A 20,855-nucleotide genomic window follows, 5' to 3' on the forward strand; every position below is an offset into this window, starting at 1 on the left:
CAGACCGAGTCCTCGACTGTTTCGAGATACTTAAAAGAAATCGCTAAAAGCCATGTAGTCAACTGTTGTTGGCCGTAGATGAAGTCTGTTATTACTTCCTTTTGCTGTCTTATGAACATTTCTATAAAGTAGACCACATATTAAAATAAACAAACAAAGAAACACCAACCACACTTGCCTTGAAGGCCCAACGGCACCGACCGGCCGCCGTGTCGTCCTCAGCCCTTAGGCGTCACCCGATGTGGATTGGAGGGGCATGTGGTCAGCACACCACTTTCCCGGCCCTTGTCAGTTTTCGTGGCCGGTTGTGCTGTTACTCCTTAGTCAGGTAGCTCCTCCATTGGCCTCACAACGGCTGAGTGCACCCTTCTTGCCAAAAGTAGTCGGCAGACCCTGAGGGTGATCCTTCCAAGTGTCAGGCATTCCCGGCAACACTTAACTTCGGTGATCTGACGGGAACCGGTGTTACCGCTGCGGTAGGTCTGTTTGCTTGATCTTAAAATGTGGCTCAAAAACTGTCGATTATGTTGCAAAGGAAGTGGCAAACAAAATACTACATGTATATTGGTAAAAGCCTCTCGAAAATGGTGATTTCTAGAATGTATTGTGGCAGCCTTAGGCCCAAAATTACCCATGGACTATTGAAAATGATTGTTCAGTGGTGACCAGTTTAGCTACAAACGTTTGATGCGAATATCTGATTGCAATAAAGTTTATTGCTAATAGTGTAAATCTGTTTTCTTCGCTGACTGATAACGTCTGTGGTACTCGGCAAAACAAAGATTTACTGGTGTCAATCAGAACATATGACACTTTGTACAGTTTTCCTGCTGCTGTTACCAAACTCAGTATTATCATGGTTACGTGCCAATAAGTGTAGAGACTATCATACCTCGTGTTTGCTCTGTCATCTTCTCAGTCACCGCACTCCCTCTTATTTATCTCAACTTTTACACTATTGTTTCAAGAGCACGGCGAAAATGCTCGTTCGCAGCAACGTAAAATTCCTCTGTATCACTACATAACACTGCCATGTTCTCTGAATCATTTTCTGTCTCTGGAACCCGACTTCTGGAACAACCTTCGTCAAACTATCAGAGAAATTAAATTTCTTACAACCATCAAAAGACCTTCTATCACAATAGCTATCTCATTCATATGCTCGTCCGCAGCTCACTCTCTCTTATCTACAAGAATTCTCTATTGAAATTCTATTCTTTAATAATAGCCCTTGTCATTTTGATTTCAACTTCTCCTCTTTTATTGTCCCTTCCGCTTCTGATATCACTAAACACGGCTTCAAATGTGCTACACTAAGGAATATCAATCTCAGTGCCTTTTTTTACTGTTATTATTATTGTGAATGTTTTGGTAATATGCTTTGGTATATTGTTGTTCTTGGTCAGACGTAACAGAGGGTACTAAGACGCTGTCTGCTCAGCCCAAATAAGAAACTAATAAATCAATGCCACATGGGGCACAACTCACTAATCATCATAACCTAATTGAATTCAAAACAAATTATTGGAACTCTGAAATAAATGAACACTTTGTTGAAGGTAGAGAATTGTGTATGACGTTCTCTCTCGAAATGTTTTCTATCATTGTTGATACATTTAGTCAGACAATGTGGGACGCTTAAGTACGTTAGTTTACACAGTCGTTTATTAGAATGATTATCTTCAAAAGCGTTGCGAATAGCTTCTTTCAAGTCCTCAAGTGTTTGCGTTTTTCTAGCATACATTTTATCTTTAACATACCCCCAAAAGAAGAAATTCACGGGTGTAGGGTTAGGAGATCTGGATGGCATTTGTGTTGTCCATCGCTGTCCACTAACGTTCCCACCAATTACCTCATCACACATGCAGTGGGCCGCATCACGTTGAAAGTAAAGTGAGCTGAAGTCATCGTAAGTTATTTATAGCCCGGAATGGTACAGGTTGTCAACATTTCCACGTAGTGCTCTCTAGCTATTGTTCCATCAAACAACCATGGCAAAGTATATTACTCCGCAACATACGACCCCAAACGATAACACCAGGTTGATTTCAGTGGTCGGCCGGGGTGGCAGAGCGGTTCTAGGCGCTTTAGTCTGGAACCGCGCGACCGCTATGGTCGCAGGTTCGAATTCTGCCTCGGGCATGGATGTGTGTAATGTCCTTAGGTTAGTTAGGTTTAAGTAGTTCTAAGTTCTAGGGGACTGATGACCTCAGAAGTTAAGTCCAATAGTGCTCAGAGCCATTTGAACAATTCTTTTTTTTTTTATTTCACTGCCTCTCAAAAACAATTCTATGGTTCTTATACACTCCTGGAAATGGAAAAAAGAACACATTGACACCGGTGTGTCAGACCCACCATACTTGCTCCGGACACTGCGAGAGGGCTGTACAAGCAATGATCACACGCACGGCACAGCGGACACACCAGGAACCGCGGTGTTGGCCGTCGAATGGCGCTAGCTGCGCAGCATTTGTGCACCGCCGCCGTCAGTGTCAGCCAGTTTGCCGTGGCATACGGAGCTCCATCGCAGTCTTTAACACTGGTAGCATGCCGCGACAGCGTGGACGTGAACCGTATGTGCAGTTGACGGACTTTGAGCGAGGGCGTATAGTGGGCATGCGGGAGGCCGGGTGGACGTACCGCCGAATTGCTCAACACGTGGGGCGTGAGGTCTCCACAGTACATCGATGTTGTCGCCAGTGGTCGGCGGAAGGTGCACGAGCCCGTCGACCTGGGACCGGACCGCAGCGACGCACGGATGCACGCCAAGACCGTAGGATCCTACGCAGTGCCGTAGGGGAGCGCACCGCCACTTCCCAGCAAATTAGGGACACTGTTGCTCCTGGGGTACCGGCGAGGACCATTCGCAACCGTCTCCATGAAGCTGGGCTACGGTCCCACACACCGTTAGGCCGTCTTCCGCTCACGCCCCAACATCGTGCAGTCCACCTCCAGTGGTGTCGCGACAGGCGTGAATGGAGGGACGAATGGAGACGTGTCGTCTTCAGCGATGAGAGTCGCTTCTGCCTTGGTGCCAATGATGGTCGTATGCGTGTTTGGCGCCGTGCGGGTGAGCGCCACAATCAGGACTGCATACGACCGAGGCACACAGGGCAACACCCGGCATCATGGTGTGGGGAGCGATCTCCTACACTGGCCGTACACCACTGGTGATCGTCGAAGGGACACTGAATAGTGCACGGTACATCGAAACAGTCATCGAACCCATCGTTCTACCATTCCTAGACCGGCAAGGGAACTTGCTGTTCTAACAGGACAATGCACGTCCGCATGTATCCCGTGCCACCCAACGTGCTCTAGAAGGTGTAAGTCAACTACCCTGGCTAGCAAGATCTCCGGATCTGTCCCCCATTGAGCATGTTTGGGACTGGATGAAGCGTCGTCTCACGCGGTCTGCACGTCCAGCACGAACGCTGGTCCAACTGAGGCGCCAGGTGGAAATGGCATGGCAAGCCGTTCCACAGGACTACATCCAGCATCCCTACGATCGTCTCCATGGGAGAATAGCAGCCTGCATTGCTGCGAAAGGTGGATATACACTGTACTAGTGCCGACATTGTGCATGCTCTGTTGCCTGTGTCTATGTGCCTGTGGTTCTGTCAGTGTGATCATGTGGTGTATCTGACCCCAGGAATGTGTCAATAAAGTTTCCCCTTCCTGGGACAATGAATTCACGGTGTTCTTATTTCAATTTCCAGGAGTGTATATTAATAGGTAGAGTTGTATCTGTTGACATTATCACCTTCTATTAATTCATTTAACATTTTCTCGCAAAATTGAAGCCAATGGTCAAGATCGTCTTCCAGCAACCCATGTATGAAATGAGGTATACAATGTTGGAATTTGGAATTTTCTCCGCACTTACGTTCTAGAAGTATCCTGTTCCAGAACCAGCCTAAGAGTAGACATTATACGGCACCGGATAATCTCTTGTAGACTTTTAAGCTTAGTTTCACTACTTATTGGTGGCCTACCTGACTTTTGGCAATCCATTACAGATACGCTTTTGTAAAACGTATCCGTAAATTGTAGGCAGCCTTCGTTGTAAGTGTAACTTCGTTAAATTATTATTCCACTCGTTTATTATTAAATTATAACTTCCTCTGTACCACCCTTACCACCCTTTTAAACCAAAATCACTTCTTTCATTATAAAACATCTTCACAGCAGGTTAGAGTCAACAAAAAACAATGTTAGAGATTTTTCTTCTTTAGGATCAGCAGCGTAATACATGTCAGACAATGACATGGTTATTAGAAAGATGTAGCAGGATAGCTGTTTATAATAGTTAATCTTTTTTAACGACAGATGTTTCGGTATTTTCTGCGAATAGAATTTTGGTGAGTCAGTGTATAAATGTCATTTACATTAAAGCGTCCATGTTATTCTAACGTCTAGAACGATGTGACGTCCATATTACGTCGTTGGTGAACTTTTAAGGTTTGGTGAATATATATAAATAATATGTTAATTATCATTTGAGCCGGCCGGGGTGGCCGAGTGGTTCTAGGTGCTACAGTCTGGAACCGCGTGACCGCTACGGTCGCAGGTTCGAATCCTGCCTCGGGCATGGATGTGTGTGATGTCCTTAGGTTAGTTAGGTTTAAGTAGTTCTAAGTTCTAGGGGACTGATGACCTTAGAAGTTAAGTCCCATAGTGGTCAGAGCCATTTGATTTTTATGGTTTGACAGTACTCTGACAGTTATACACTTACGACTTTGTATGTTTATAAAGATTACCCAGATGAACAGCTATATTATTTTAGTACCTAAATATAGTTAATTAGTAATTTAGTTAGTAACATCATTCGAGACGTGAGTGCAATATAGCCACTTTAATACAAGTGACATTCAAATTTATACACGGCCTCGTCAAAATTGTATTCGCAGGTACTTGACAACTGCGATAAATAGCGAAACAGTCTGTCGTTCATAAAGATTAATTGTTATACGCAGCTAATCTGGTGCATCTTTCTAGTAATGTCAGATGACTGATTTAATAGCAGTGCACTCCGATGTTTATGTCTATAATTACCACAAACAAACAAGATTACCTTAACGATTTCAGTGAGTTACAATCGGTAGTGACTATTGTCTCACCCCGTCCAGTAACATTAGAAAATGAAAATCATAGGGTACAATTTTAAAGTTATTTTTTCAGTGGCTTGACAAGCACAGTAGGAATGAACAGACATCAGTAATCAGAGGTTAAATAAAGATGCTAAGAGCACTTAATTTCAGAAAATAAATTTTATTTTACAGTGTTCATATGTTTCACAATGTACATGCAAATGGACGATGAACGTGCGATGATGGGTCAACAGTGGCGAAGTTAGTTAAGCGATGCGGTGGCGGGTCATTCATGTAAACCGCTCTCATGCCGAGCGCTATGTGGTGGACAACGATGCAGTTCCTCTAACCGTGGTAGGGCGCAGGACCGTGGCCGGCAGCCGGGTAGGCGTATGCGTGGGCGGCGGGAGCGGGGGCGGCCAGGACAGCTGCGTGGGCGGCGGGGGCGGGGGCAGCGTACACCGGCGCGGGGGCGGCGTAAACAGCGGCGTGGGCGACGGGAGCGGGAGCAGGAGCGGGGGCGGCGTACACCGGCGCGTGGGCGGCGGGTGCCGGAGCGGGGGCGGCCACGACCACGGCCCTGGGCGGCGCCGGCGTCGGGTGTCCGATGCGCTTCACGACCGCCTGGAAGCCGTTGTGGTCGTCGGCCGTGTACTCGACGATGCGGGTCGTGCCGTCGGCGTCGATGAGGCTGTAGGCGCCGGTCACGCGGTCGCCGTCGCGGTGCTCGAACTGCGTCTTGGCGTCGCCCGTGTGCGAGTCGGCCACGGCGTAGTCGAACCTGTAGCTGGGCGGCGCGTAGTGGTCGTAGACGACGGCGTGGGCCGGCGCCGGCGCTGGAGCCGCGGGGAGGTGGGCCGGCGCTACGATCCCGGCGTGGGCGGCGGCCAGCAGGCAGGCGAGGACGGCGACACTCTGCATCTCGGCTGTGGTTGGGAGGCGACTGCTGCAGCTGTCCTGGGAGTGGAGGAGGTCCGCTGTTGTGTGACTGTTCGAGGCGTCTGCGCTGGTTTATATAGCTCGTTAATCTCCGGCACAGTGGAGGGAAAGTACTTATCGGAGGATATTTTTTTTCTCCCTGAGGTCCCCCACCCTGGCCATACTGGGCAGGCATCTTAAGGCCGCGCCGGAGAACGTATCTGAGGCGGTGCCTCGGCGGCGAAAGCAAGAGCCGACCGCTCGGAGCGATACCTTGAGTGCTGACCTTTGAGACCGATCGTGCAGAAGCAAACTCCTTTCAGTGGCAGTAACTCACCAAACTCAACGCACACTACTGCTTATCTAACTTGTTTCTTATTTCGAATGCCTAAACCATATGCTCAGATTCTCTAACAAACTGCCAAAGTGCCAGAATGCCTTATTCTTAAATACGCATCTTTAGATCCATATGTAACTCCATTTCTCTCATTCTCTTTCTCTTTCTCTGACTCTCTCTCTCTCTCTCTCTCTCTTTCACCTATCAAACTATCTATCTATCTGTGTGTCTCTCTATTTATCTGTCTCTCTCTCTCTCTCTCTCTCTTTCTCTCTCTCTCTCTCTCTCTCTCTCTCTCTCTCTCTCTCTCTCTCTCTCTCTCCCTTTCAGTCCTTTTCTTTACTTGTCTATCGCACTTTATTTTTCCCTCCTTCTCTGATACTGTGCTTCTTGTGGATCTAAGTACACAGCATACACAGTGTCATTATAATTAAAGTTTCTCACTTGGGAGAGTCTCCAAGATAAACGAGTCATCGTAGGACAATGCAAGTTTGTGCAAAACATTTGTAAGGACATGCGGAAGAGAAATAACGAAGGAACCATTGAAAGAAACATATTTTAATTTCCACATGAGTGGGTAACAGTTGTGAGTTGGGTACCATGTATATGTTCCAGGTTACAAATATCACGTTAAAAAAGTTGGTAACGATGTGAAGTTTGTACGGACACCTGTGACTTTTGTAGGGAAACCATTTCACAATTCGCAGCGCTTTCCGAAAGGTGGACAGTTGAATGTTCAGCTCTCAATATACTACAGCATCATCCGCAAAAGCCTTGGTGAACGTCTGATGTTATCCACAAGGTCATTTATATATATTGTGAATAGCAACGGTCCTACGACACTCCCCTGCGGCACACCTGAAATCACTCTTACTTCAGAAGACTTCTCTCCATTGAGAATCACATGCTGCATTCTGTTATCTAGGAACTCTTCAATCGAATCACACAATTGGTCTGATAGTTCATATGCTCTTACTTTGTTCGTTAAATGACTGTGGGGAACTGTATCAAACGCCTTGCAGAAGTCAAGCAACACGGCATCTACCTGGGAACCCGTATCTGTGGTCCTCTGAGTCTCGTGGACGAATAGCGTGAGCCGAGTTTCACACGATCGTCTTTTTCGAAACCCATGCTGATTTCTACAGAGTAGATTTCTAGTCTCCGGATAAGTCATTATTCTCGAACATAATACGTGTTCCAAAATTCTACAACTGATCGACGTTAGAGATATACGTTTATAGTTCTGCACATCTGTTCGACGTCCCTTCTTGAAAACGGGGATGACCTATGCCCCTTTCCAATCTTTTGGAACGCTATGCTCTTCTAGAGCTCTGCTTGAAGATTGTGCACTGCGTCTAGCATTCTCGGCCATGGCAAAAGGAACTTTTTCAAAAATTTCTGGCGGAGGAACAGTTCCCAAGTCGCAACTTAATTCGTATTTCCGAATCATCATCGTCAACCCTGACGCGGAAAGAGGACCTCTCCGCATTCCTTTTTATTTATTTATTTTATTTATCGTATAACATTCCAGCAGCAGATACACAAAAATTGCCATTACAATGCAAAGGAATATATATAAAAATATATTTAAAATAATGAAATAGCGAATAAAATATTTCTTATACATGCAAGTGGGCAATGTGATACGATTTACAGAAATATGACATGTATCTTGCGAGACTAGAAGCTATTGGTTACACAGAGATGACCAGGTTTTTAGGTCCACTTCATAACTCGAGGTGTGGCTTCTACTTCTGATCAACTGAATTTCCCAGTAGGGCACACTTTTGTGATGTGGTCCAGAGTTTGCTCACGTGCCCCACAGTCACAGCTTTGGTTATCTGCGAATCCCCATTTTTAGAGGGTTGCCTTGCATCTAGTGTAGCCACTTCGGATACGGGTGAGCGTAACCCAGTCTTTCCTAGCAAAGTGGAACCCTTTTAGTGCTTTTGAGGAGTCAATTATCAGGTGATAATTACTGACTGAGTTCTCCCATTCCTTTTTCCAAGCGTCTGTAAGGGTGAAGCTATCCTCTCCTTTTATATAGCTGTCACACCATATCGAGTTCCGTAACTTCAGTCGGTGACTTGATAAATTTCTAATGACATCTCGAATAAGTAGGCATTTTGCATCGTCTGTTTGTGTTTTTTTGTCATTCTTTAATAGAAGTTTTTTTGCCGTCTGCCGGCCGGAGTGGCCGAGTGGTTCTAGGCGCTACAGTCTGGAACCGCACGACCGCTACGGTCTCAGGTTCGAATCCTGCTTCGGCATGGATGTGTGTGATGTCCTTAGGTTAGTTAGGTTTAAATAGTTCTAAGTTCTAGCGGACTGATGACCTCAGAAGTTAAGTCCCATAGTGCTCAGAGCCATTTGAACCATTTTTGCCGTCTCTGTTTTGGCGGTGCTACGTTGGCAATGACGGAGAGCCATGGTATTGGGGGTACATTTTAATGACCCAGTGATAATACGCATGGCATCGTGGAGCTGCACGTGTACCACGTTGGTATGGTGTCTTCTCTGCCAGACAGGAGCACGCTATTCTGCAGTGGTGTAGAGTATTGATGTTGCTGCTGTTTGCAGAGTTGATGCATCTGCACCTTAGGTACTACCCTCCAATTTCCTAATATTATCCGTGTTTTGAGCCTCTGACCAAAGTTTTCAAGATGTTCTTTTGTAGGCTAGGATCCTGTCCAGCGTTACGCCCAAATATTTAGGGTGGAAGTTGTGTTTTACCCTCTGTTGGTCAAATAACACGGTCAGCCTTTCATTGGCTTTATTGTTGAGGTGAAAAGTGCAGACTTCTGTCTTATAAGGGTCTGGGTGCAGACGCCATCTTCTGTAGTATTTGTTAAGAATTTCAAGGTCATCCGTTGAAGTCTTTGCCCCTTGTTCGAGAGATTTGCTTTGCACTGCTATGGCCAGGTCGACAACGTATCCTAATTTTTTGTTCACTGTGTAGGGCATATCGCATTCCTTTAACGTGTCGATACTAGCGAAGAGGAGCAATATTATTGGCGTTCTTTTGATACAACAGCTTTACGAGTATAGTCCCGCTTACCTTGTGCAGACCCATATTGACTGCCTGCAACTGGAATGCACACTCATACTTGTATTTCTACCCTTCGTCGCCATTTCAGTACCGGCGCCTATCGACAAGCCGTGACATTAAAACTATTAACAATGCAAATCCTGCCGCGCACATTCTGAATGTCATTCCTATAAAGTATCGTACCCCTTACTATAAACAGTTCACGGTCTCCAATGGCTCAAATAGCGAAAGATTAATTAGAATCACTCTGCATTTCGCCTCGTCGATGTCGTGAAATGAATCAAAAGCATACAAACTATGTTCAGGGGAATTGAGACACTGATTTTCTGTCTTTTATAATCATCATCGTATGCGTAAGTAGCCTAACATGTCTGGTTCCCTACATCATCAGTCATTAACTAGTTAAGTATACTTACGCTGTTATATGGCTTTACATTATGAGATCATTAACATTCTCTCGGCTCTAAGCCGTGACCGCCAAGTAATATTCGACATTGACACAAATGAACAGTAGTATAATATTTTTTCTAAAACTGTTATACATGTCATCTCCAGTTACATAAACGCAAACTAAAGATCTATCTGCAAAACCTTTTGCACTCAGTTGCAGAAACTACAAGATGTACTGTTTTGGCAACCCTAGTGTAACCGTTCACGGCACAAATTCGATAAGGATCTCTTAATTACGTATTTTTTTAGTATTTTTTAAAATTACATTTCGCTTGGATGTACTGAACTACACTGCTAACACTGAGTACGAGCATAAAAACATCTACGTAGATAAATTACAACAGAAAGAGTTTGATCAGTTATTTAAGATTATTTTACAATATATAGTAAGGTACAATACTTCCAGCTAAAGAATCTTGACATTATACCAACTGTAGACAAAGTAGAGCATTAAAAAAAAAGAACTCAACAGAGATTGGGGACCATACACCTGAAATTAGAGTATTAATATAACCAGCGATAACACACCAAAATTCACAAACGTAAGCTATTATCAAGATAAAAATCAAAGTTTGTGATATATTTCCGTATTCATGCCCATTCGACTCAACGTAACTACTGCAACGTACATTAACTTGAACATATTTATTATACTGAAGTCTTTGGTGTCTCTCCTTAACTTTTAGTTTGGATAAAGTTAAAACATATGTTTTTCTTACTAGAATGCGTACTTGTTCAGTTTACATTTAACTGATAGAAAGCGAAGCATCATTTAAGTAGCTCAAGCAATTTTTCTTATGTACCTCCCTCTGAGTTGGAACAAAATTACTGAAGGTCTTCCTGGAAACATTTGTATTCTTGGTCTATAGAGCCAAGAACACAGTGAATAACTTTTCTGCCTTTGTCAGGATACTTTTGACTCAGATGACCGAGTTTCCAAATTTTAAATCTCATCCTAGAACGCTACTTGTATTATTTTATACGATGCAGATAATTCAAAAACCAGACTAATACAGTGCAGCCGACCGTAATTGTTTTATATTCTATGACGATTTATACAACTCCAAGTACTGAAAAATTACCATTCTTTCCTGGAAGTGTTACACCGGTACAACGTGGCTGCGTACCATAAGCCGTCGTGCCCAGCCACTCTATTCCCCATACATGCCCACTGCTGACTTGTACTGTTACGCAGTCTCCTCAGAAATGTTTAGCAAGGAAGAACTTTTCTGTTGGTGACGAGATCCTCATGTGTGTGTACGAATATTATGTAGAAATGGAAAAAAGTTCTTGGGAAATAGAATAAAATTTATAGATTTAACACATCAGAGGGTAGAAGTAAGTTTTTATTTTCGGTGTAATATGCCATTTTTCGAAACTTTCTAACGGTTTCTCATTTGGCCTCACGAAGCGTCTTAGGCCGACAAACCGCAGAAGAATCGGAATAAATCGAACCTGTGACCTCCACGAGACGTTGTTATCCACGGTTCATAGAAAACGAATATATCTACGAGCTGTCGGAGATTTCTCGTTTACCACAACTGTGAAACTTTCTGGGCACCATCAAAAACAAAAAATATTCGTAGAATGTCTTTCAACCAGAATGCATTCATGCCAACAACACAGTGATAATTGAATGTAAAACGGAATTCCGATGTGTCTGAGAAGAAATCACATTCGCAGCATACAAAAACGTCTCTGCAAAGTCCCAGATAACCGTCAAGCGTGTAACAGTAAATTTCACTACATGACGTAAAGGCGAAATACGCATATTTATCTATTTTCATGTCTTTCGAGGGGTGTGAATCCGTCTCCGATCTACATCCTGCTCCAGTCTCTCAATCAAAGTATTTTTGCTACATGTAGCGCCCTTAGTAACTTGTGTCACACGCTCAAATCATTCTCTTCCGCCGTAGTTTTTACTACCTGGCGTCCCCTCCAGTTTCAAGGTAGCTAGCTAGCCTTCTAAACCTTCACGTAACGACAACCAACCTGACCTCCACCTGGTAAGAAATTTTTCAGTTTTATCTGCTGATGCCTTTTCATTTTTTCTTTTAGTTTAATAAATTTTTATAGCGCCCAGTTGTCATTGTACACGTTTTGTTGTTACACGGTCTTTGCATAAGCTTCTTCCTCAGTTCTTGCCTTCACAATGCTTGGCTTCAACAGATGTATTTTGGCGAACAAAGCTTTTTTTGTCTCGTCCTTACATAATGTTAGATCATAGATTCTACGAAAAAATCTGTTTCATTAATTATAGTATTCCCAATTTTCTGCTTGTTTTAACTCTATTTCCTTTTTTCCGTTCTTAATACTTCCTTTATCCCTATGAAAAATACCTGGCCTTGCGAATTTTCTTTGCTGGCAGTTAGTAAAGCGGCGCTAAACGTGAACCTAATCTGTGACAGAAGTTGCGCTATTACTCTTATTCCGATTTTTCTTTCGTTGATTTCTCTCTTACACTTCTAGTGCGCCATAGTATCTCTTGAGTATCCACTTTCATAGCTTATCACAGTCCGCGTTTCATCGTTTCTTTTTTCTGGAATCCCAAACACATTTTTCCGCTTTGCGGTTTCCCCGACATTCTCTGTATCAATAAATGCCTTGAAAATACTCAACTTCCCTCTATTCTCTTTACCAGAATTAAGCTTAGGATAAGCACCAACCCCCATTATTTAGCTCTAACTTTTCTGACCATAAACTTATCACAGGCCTGTACTCCTGAACTTTCTTGCTCAGTCCTTCTCTATATCAACTGCAGTCAACAGTTTAGAAACGTGAGATGACTAAGAACTCGTGCAGTAGTTTCCACGTTTTTCGTAGTTTGCTTTCAATGACATTGTGGTCTCTCAGTTATTTCATAAACACCACACTGAATAAAAAAACTTCCTGGCACATTAAAACTGTGTGCCCGATCGAGACTCGAACTCGGGACCGAGTTCGAGTCGCGGTCGGGCACACAGTTTTAATCTGCCAGGAAGTTTCATATCAGCGCACACTCCGCTGCAGAGTGAAAATCTCATTCTGACCACACTGAATAGTTTTCTATTTTCTACTCACAGATTATTAATAACTCCAAAGGTATATGGTACCTCATGTACAGCTTCTGGCTTAAATGAACTGAAGTCATGCACAGCTATTTCAGACGGCAAAGCGGCATGACGTTCTACTATCACGTGAATCTTACGTTCTTCTTCTACCAAGTTACTGGACAGAGCCTTCTCCTCGTCCTTTTTCTATGTATCCTTCATAACTGTCTGTGCCTTCATTATGGTTATCGTTACTTTTCCCGTCTATTCTCCATCCTCATTTCCTTCTAATTTAGTCCGTCGCCAAGATTTGGTGGCCACCGTGTTTGATTGTCAAACGAAGTAGCTGAGTTTGATCTTCAGAGATCCATTTTTCAAGAAAAACGTGTTGAGTCTGTACCCGCATATTCTCCCACAGCTAAAGGAATTTCGGATAGAGTCCTTTCGAAATTACATACCTCATTTTCAAATGCGACATACCTCATTTTCAAATGCGAATCGCTATATGTTCCAAAGTATCAAAACTGAAATGTAGGATCATCATCTCAAATTAATTGCAGCTGATAATACCAGCTAGTAAGCACCCTACACACGTATTACTAAGAAAGCTGATCCTTTGTCATGGCACTATTCTCTTAAGAAAGCCAATAAATTTGAAGAGGCTACTCAAAACTACAGAAAAAGCAATAATTACAGATTGTAAGCTGCCTGTTAACGAGGCACTTACATTTCTTCACATTCGAACACTTTACGAGGGTCTGCTATGATAAGTTTGGATTAATATACATGAGTGCTGCAGCAATCTCTTTGCATGGTCCGTTTTCGACCAGTGGGAATCATTCGCGGATTGCAGGCCATGAAGTCGGTCTTGTTTGGAAGAGCATTCGCCACATCATTTTACGTTCCGGGTTCGGCTGGATGCTAGATTCTGCTGCTATGTTTGGAGGACGTCTGTGGTGTGGAAAGGAAGACTACGGCTCTCTGGTCCACGCTGTTCTGAAGATCCTACAGTGAACAAAGCGTTGGGAGGGACCATCTCAGTTCACTTGCTGTGGTGAAGCTTAGTTAAGGTGGTGAGGGTATAGTGCCTTTGCTTGGTCACCACTACTCCGTTAGCCGAGGTGCGGCCCTGTGGTTGCAAGCAGTAAAATTGAAGCTGAAAGATTGCCCACACTTGGTCCAGTGGAAGCTGGTTATATCGCCGTACATTTCCTTTTCACTTTGTCGTGCTATAAATTCAAAGTTGTTACCCTCTCCTGAAACATAAAATAGTTTTTGCTTTGTCCAAAACCGTGAGATGAGAACATGATGTTGCGATTGCTTGTTGTGGATCTGAATCTTATACTTGTAGGTTTGCGTTCTCATGGGCGCTCGTAAAATCACGTAAGAATATAAACGTTTATGACTCTACTTCTTTTCGCTTTATTTGAATATATATCTTATCATACTTTGTTATTAAGACAGAAGGTCGTGCCACGTTGTGCGGCATCTATCTTGCTGTATGTGGGGGGTCCCTCTCACGATCAATGAATATTCCGATGCATGGAAAATCACATCCAGAGGTGGAGTCACGAGACATCGGTGACAAGTAGTTCTTCTCTGCATGCCATCGGGTTACAGGGGCTGATAATATACATCGACAGGTGCTGTTTCATTTTTGTCAGATATTTTGCAGGGCAATCTCGCACGGAAAAACGCTATTCATGTACTACATTTTGGCCCTGATGATTTAAAGCCCTTTTGTACTCCAAGTCACCAATTGCAAAACTGAGGAGACACCCACACTGCAGAGTTTGACGCTATAAGCACAAAGCTAACACTTATCATCATTATTCGCGTGTGTGTGTGGGAGGGTGGGGAGGGGAGGGGGGGAGAGAGAGAGAGAGAGAGAGAGAGAGAGAGAGAGAGAGAGAGAGACTATTTCAGTTAAATTACAGTAGTTCAAAACTAAATCATCTTTTGCATGCTGCACATTAAGGTTTTTTTTATTTATCTTGTATCCCATGCACATTTCACTTTAGTTACTAGGCATTTTCGATGGGTTTCCAGATACACTCCTGGAAATTGAAATAAGAACACCGTGAATTCACTGTCCCAGGAAGGGGAAACTTTATTGACACATTCCTGGGGTCAGATACATCACATGATCACACTGACAGAACCACAGGCACATAGACACAGGCAACAGAGCATGTACAATGTCGGCACTAGTACAGTGTATATCCACCTTTCGCAGCAATGCAGGCTGCTATTCTCCCATGGAGACGATCGTAGAGATGCTGGATGTAGTCCTGTGGAACGGCTTGCCATGCCATTTCCACCTGGCGCCTCAGTTGGACCAGCGTTCGTGCTGGACGTGCAGACCGCGTGAGACGACGCTTCATCCAGTCCCAAACATGCTCAATGGGGGACAGATCCGGAGATCTTGCTGGCCAGGGTAGTTGACTTACACCTTCTAGAGCACGTTGGGTGGCACGGGATACATGCGGACGTGCATTGTCCTGTTGGAACAGCAAGTTCCCTTGCCGGTCTAGGAATGGTAGAACGATGGGTTCGATGACGGTTGGATGTACCGATGCACTATTCAGTGTCCCCTCGACGATCACTAGTGGTGTACGGCCAGTGTAGGAGATCGCTCCCCACACCATGATGCCGGGTGTTGGCCCTGTGTGCCTCGGTCGTATGCAGTCCTGATTGTGGCGCTCACCTGCACGGCGCCAAACACGCATACGACCATCATTGGCACCAAGGCAGAAGCGACTCTCATCGCTGAAGACGACACGTCTCCATTCGTCCCTCCATTCACGCCTGTCGCGACACCACTGGAGGCGGGCTGCACGATGTTGGGGCGTGAGCGGAAGACGGCCTATCGGTGTGCGGGACCGTAGCCCAGCTTCATGGAGACGGTTGCGAATGGTCCTCGCCGATACCCCAGGAGCAACAGTGTCCCTAATTTGCTGGGAAGTGGCGGTGCGCTCCCCTACGGCACTGCGTAGGATCCTACGGTCTTGGCGTGCATCCGTGCGTCGCTGCGGTCCGGTCCCAGGTCGACGGGCACGTGCACCTTCCGCCGACCACTGGAGACAACATCGATGTACTGTGGAGGCCTCACGCCCCACGTGTTGAGCAATTCGGCGGTACGTCCACCCGGCCTCCCGCATGCCCACTATACGCCCTCGCTGAAAGTCCGTCAACTGCACATACGGTTCACGCCCACGCTGTCGCGGCATGCTACCAGTGTTAAAGACTGCGATGGAGCTCCGTATGCCACGGCAAACTGGCTGACACTGACGGCGGCGGTGCACAAATGCTGCGCAGCTAGCGCCATTCGACGGCCAACACCGCGGTTCCTGGTGTGTCCGCTGTGCCGTGCGTGTGATCATTGCTTGTACAGCCCTCTCGCAGTGTCCGGAGCAAGTATGGTGGGTCTGACACACCGGTGTCAATGTGTTCTTTTTTCCATTTCCAGGAGTGTATATTAAACAAGTTTTTCGTTTGCACATATAGTCTATAGATTTAAAACAGTTCATTGACATTTTCATAATAAAATGGAAAGGTACTTACTGAGCAGTGTTGCGGCTCACGTTGGTGTTGTTGGTGGGTTGTGGTAATATGCATAGTAGCATCTCGTTTTCTTCTTGCGTTTACTGTCGCAACTTCGTTTGCTAGCGTTGTCTGTCTGCGAGTGGCAGCAGCAGCGGTTATCGATATCTAGTACGGTGGTACTATCTTTGGAGGGGCGTCAAGTGTTTTTCGGCTCCTCGGGGAGTTCGGCTGGGGCAGAGCAGCATTGAGGTCTGGCAGCGGGAGGACATGCCGGGACTGCTGGCGGCACGCAGGCAGTGCCGGATCGAGGGGCTTCAGTTGCGAGCTCCACAACCTCATTGTCCACCGGAGCCAGGACGTTTGAGTTGAAAGAACATTAACCCAGTAGTGAAACCTCCACTATTTTGAGATCACACCGTTTGTTCGCGCGTTACTGCTCGCAGGGTCGCTGAGACGAAGAGCAATGAGTGGAGTGTTTGGAGTTGGCGAAATTAATTAGCTGTCCTCCACTTCTTATTATTAATCATTCAATTCCTTGTGTTATTAATGGTGAAGTTCAAAAATGGCTCTGAGCACTATGGGACTTAACATCTGAGGTCATCAGTCCCCTAGAACTTAGAGCTACTTAAACCTAACTAACCTAAGGACATCACACACATCCATGCCCGAGGCAGGATTCGAACCTGCGACCGTAGCGGTCGCGCGGTTCCAGACTGAAGCGCCTAGAACCGCTCGGCCACAGCGGCCGGTGGTGAAGTTCAACCAGCGGTATTTTTCTACCTAGGGCCGCTAACGCCCCAGTTACCTGCGCTGGAGGTTAGCGTATTTTCGCGGCATTGTACCTTTCCTCGCCTTGCCACTACTGTGCAGTGAGGCATGTAGTTCGACAGCCTTCTCGATTGTGGTTCGAATATTTTGTTTCTTTTGGACTACTTTGGTCGTAGTGGTTTCTTCTGCTTCTGGATGTTCTAAACATCAGATTGTGAAGACGCAGTGCTGTCCACCGGTTCCACATTGCCTGGGTAATTCTATCATGGTGTTGGTCCGTGTTTAAACTAGATTGAGTTGCCATCCGGTTAAGTGAATACAGCTCTTGGCTGCCTATCTCATCATTTACGAAGTTGAGTGATTTTCCCAGGTTGATTCTTGGAGCACTGCCTGAGACTCACTTCTCTCTTGATTTTGTCAGATTGTGATGATTGCTTTTTTTTAAATATTTTAATTTTTAATTATTACTGTTTGGGCCTTCAGCCGACAAATAGCTTGAATTTCTTGTTAATAAGGCCTTCAGCCGTGAGTGTAACTTGTTTTAAGAAATTTTAATTAGACAAAATATCTTAAAACTGAAATTTTGATGATTGTTCTTTAAATATCTCTCAAAGAAGTTGAATTGCTTCTCAAAAATTTGCGACCCAGGCTTTCAGCCGTCAATTGTTCTTTGAGTTATTACTATCGGGATCTTCAGCCGACTAATAATTTGAATTTCTTGTCAATTAGGCCTTCAACCGTGAACGCAATTGGTCTTAAGAATTTTTAATTATATATTGTCTCTTAATAGTGAAATTTTGATGACTGTCCTTTATTAAAATATATTTTAGTATCTCTTGGAGAAGTTTAACTAGTTCTTAAGAATTTGCTATTCAGGACTTCAGCTTCAAATTGTTTTTGAGTTATTACTATTGGGACCTTTGGCCAAAAAATAATTTGAATTTCTGGTCAAATATTCAAATGTGTGTGAAACGTTATGGGACTTAACTGCTAAGGTCATCAGTTCCTAAGCTTACGCACTGCTTAACCTAAATCATCCTAAGGGCAAACACACACACCCATGCCCGAGGGAGGACTCGAACCTCCGCCGGGACCAGCCGCAGAGTCCATGACTGCAGCGGCTAGACCTCTCGGCTAATCCAGCACGGCGAATTTCTGGTCAATAAGGCCTTCAGCAGTGAGTGCAACTTGCTTAAGAATTTTTCTTTTTTGATTTACATTGTGTCTTAACAGTCACATTTGATAATTGTTCCTTATTGTCAACTTTATTTGCAATTGTTTCCAAATAAAGTGTACGTGAATTTTTAAAAAAAACTGTGCAACCAGCGGTAACTGATTACGGCCCCATCCACACCGAATCCTGCCTTTCCCTAAGTATCAGGTTTCACTTACACTTCAACGTCTAATTCATTACTTTAAAGCCAAACAGCTTTCTATCATGTGGCAAACTGGTTCAAAGTTTGCAGTGGCCAAAAGAATAAGCTAACCTTGAACTAGTTTGCCACGTTACTCTTTGGCTTAAAAATAATGAATTAGATGCTGATCTGTAAGTACTTTTCCATTTTGTTATAAATACTTCAATGAACTGTTTTAAATCGATAACCTATATGTGCACACAATAACCTATATGTGCAAATGAAAAAAATCGTTTAATTTTTCAGGACCCCCAGTGAAGATGCTTTGTCACTAACAAGGAACTCCATGATTGCGAGGTCGCAATTTCAGTTTTTAATAAGGCCCATTTGAAAGTGTTGTGATAACAAGTATGAGAGGAAAAATATTAGCTGCTTATGGTTCACCAAGTGCATCAGGACGGCGACAGAAAATGAGTGTCGGGAAGGTGCAGAGGTCAACCTTCTGTGGGGTGTATGTATTACACTTCACAAAATGGACATCGTCGACATTCAAGGAATGTTCAAAACAAACCGTTAATTGCACCATGAACAACGAATGAAAAATGGCGTGCTAGAAGGGTCAGCCGGCCGGTGTGGCCGTACGGTTTAGGCGCTTCAGTCTTGAACCGCGTGACCGCTACGGTCGCAGGTTCGAATCCTGCCTCGGGCATGGATGTGTGTGATGTCCATAGGTGAGTTAGATTTAAGTAGTTCTAAGTTCTAGGGGACTGATGACCACAGATGTTAAGTCCCATAGTGCTCAGAGCCATTTTGAGCTACAAGGGTCACAAAGGTTCGCACCATAAACTCCTTGTGAGTTACAAACCGTGCAAGGAGTTCAGCTAGGTATCCACTCTTAAAGAATGCATATAGAATCGTACTGGTGTACCAGGATGATGAGAACTGATGGAAAGTGGTGGTATGCAACAGAATGCGAAACAGTGTATCGTGTAGCTTATCGTGAAACTGGCTATCCTTTAAGGCGTAGTTGTAGACAGTGCGATAATATGCTTTATAGGAACGGAAAAAACAAACATAAAGAGGCTGGATTTGTCCAGTGGTCCCAGGTAGCATAAAATGCGGCATCCATACATTTTAGGAGTGATAGTCTGCTCTAAAGGAGTATGTTTTTTATAGGCAGACCAGTCAGACGCAGAATCAGTCGAAAGTAAATTAGTGTGACCAGCCAGTGGCCAAAAGCACTGACTGTTCCTCCAAAATTACATCATTGTACGTTACATAGGCCAGGAGATAAGACGTCATAAACATTGATATGCGTTAAAAACAAGTGTAGGGCAAATTATCAACTTTATATCCGTCCAGTGTTTCGTAATGAGACCACTGAGCTACTTCAAGCATAATTTCAAACTTTTCCTAAACTTTTTTTCAGCTAAATCCCTTAAGGTAAATATTTAACACATTGAATCATTCGTAAAGTAATCAGACGTCTGAATCTGTTTTATATATGGGAGTTCGATTCTGTAACCTCTTCAATGGTAAAGTAAGTAAAGAAAAATGTTTCCGTCATGTGCTTTATTGTTGTTGCACACAGTTACATTCTAAGTTACATGGTTTTCATTTTTATTTTATATATTTATATATAAGGTTCACATAAATGTACTTCACATTTAGTAACACATATTAAGACTTTCGTTCACGAAATCTTAAAACGCTCTGCCAAGCACGTAACTGTGACCTGCAGAGCAATCACGCAGATGAGATGTATATGTTTTTAAAGACTCAAAAATAGATATTAAATATCTTGTACACTGTTATGCACGCTTCATAGCACGTTTAGAGGCATTTGTCGTCTCTGTGTGTTAGGGAAGGTACTGAGTTTCGCCATATAGACTTAGCCAAATTCAGTCTAAAGCCTAGGAGAGACGAACTGTTGCATTTTGTTGCTCCTTCCTTTGTACGAGGTCTTTAGTACATAATACAACAACCAGCAATAGCTTAATCAGTAAAATGCTTAAAGAACCAAACTTGCCATTTTGTATGTTCTGGTATACTTTTTGAGCACTTGACCATCACTTACAAGTACCTTATGGCTCACTTCCAGTACAACAGCGTGACAGAATAACACACTGAAATCGCTCTCCTAATAATGAATCGCTTTCTTAATAGTCAATTTACATATAGCCAAAGCATTACGTAATTAAGGTTTTCGTCATTCAAGATAAGATAGCTACTGTTTTCTCTGTACAGGAAATGTAGAGAAAAGTTCTGAGTATGTAATCTGAGGTATACTTATGTGTACTCGAATTTTGACCT

The 20,855-nt window shown here is 44.0% G+C and overlaps 1 protein-coding gene across 1 annotated transcript in view; it reads right to left on the bottom strand.

Moving 5' to 3' along the window:
- Nucleotides 1-6,063, bottom strand: part of LOC124776058 (cuticle protein-like) — a 32,980-nt gene extending 26,917 nt beyond the window's left edge. Inside the window, exon 1 of the mRNA XM_047250902.1 lies at nucleotides 5,439-6,063. Coding sequence (XP_047106858.1) covers nucleotides 5,439-6,011 — 573 coding nt within the window. The 5' untranslated portion in view covers nucleotides 6,012-6,063. The remainder of the gene's footprint in view (nucleotides 1-5,438) is intronic.
- Between the last annotated feature and the right edge of the window lie 14,792 nt (nucleotides 6,064-20,855).

This window comes from Schistocerca piceifrons, chromosome 2, assembly GCF_021461385.2.
Source record: "Schistocerca piceifrons isolate TAMUIC-IGC-003096 chromosome 2, iqSchPice1.1, whole genome shotgun sequence".
NCBI classification, from domain to species: domain Eukaryota; kingdom Metazoa; phylum Arthropoda; class Insecta; order Orthoptera; family Acrididae; genus Schistocerca; species Schistocerca piceifrons.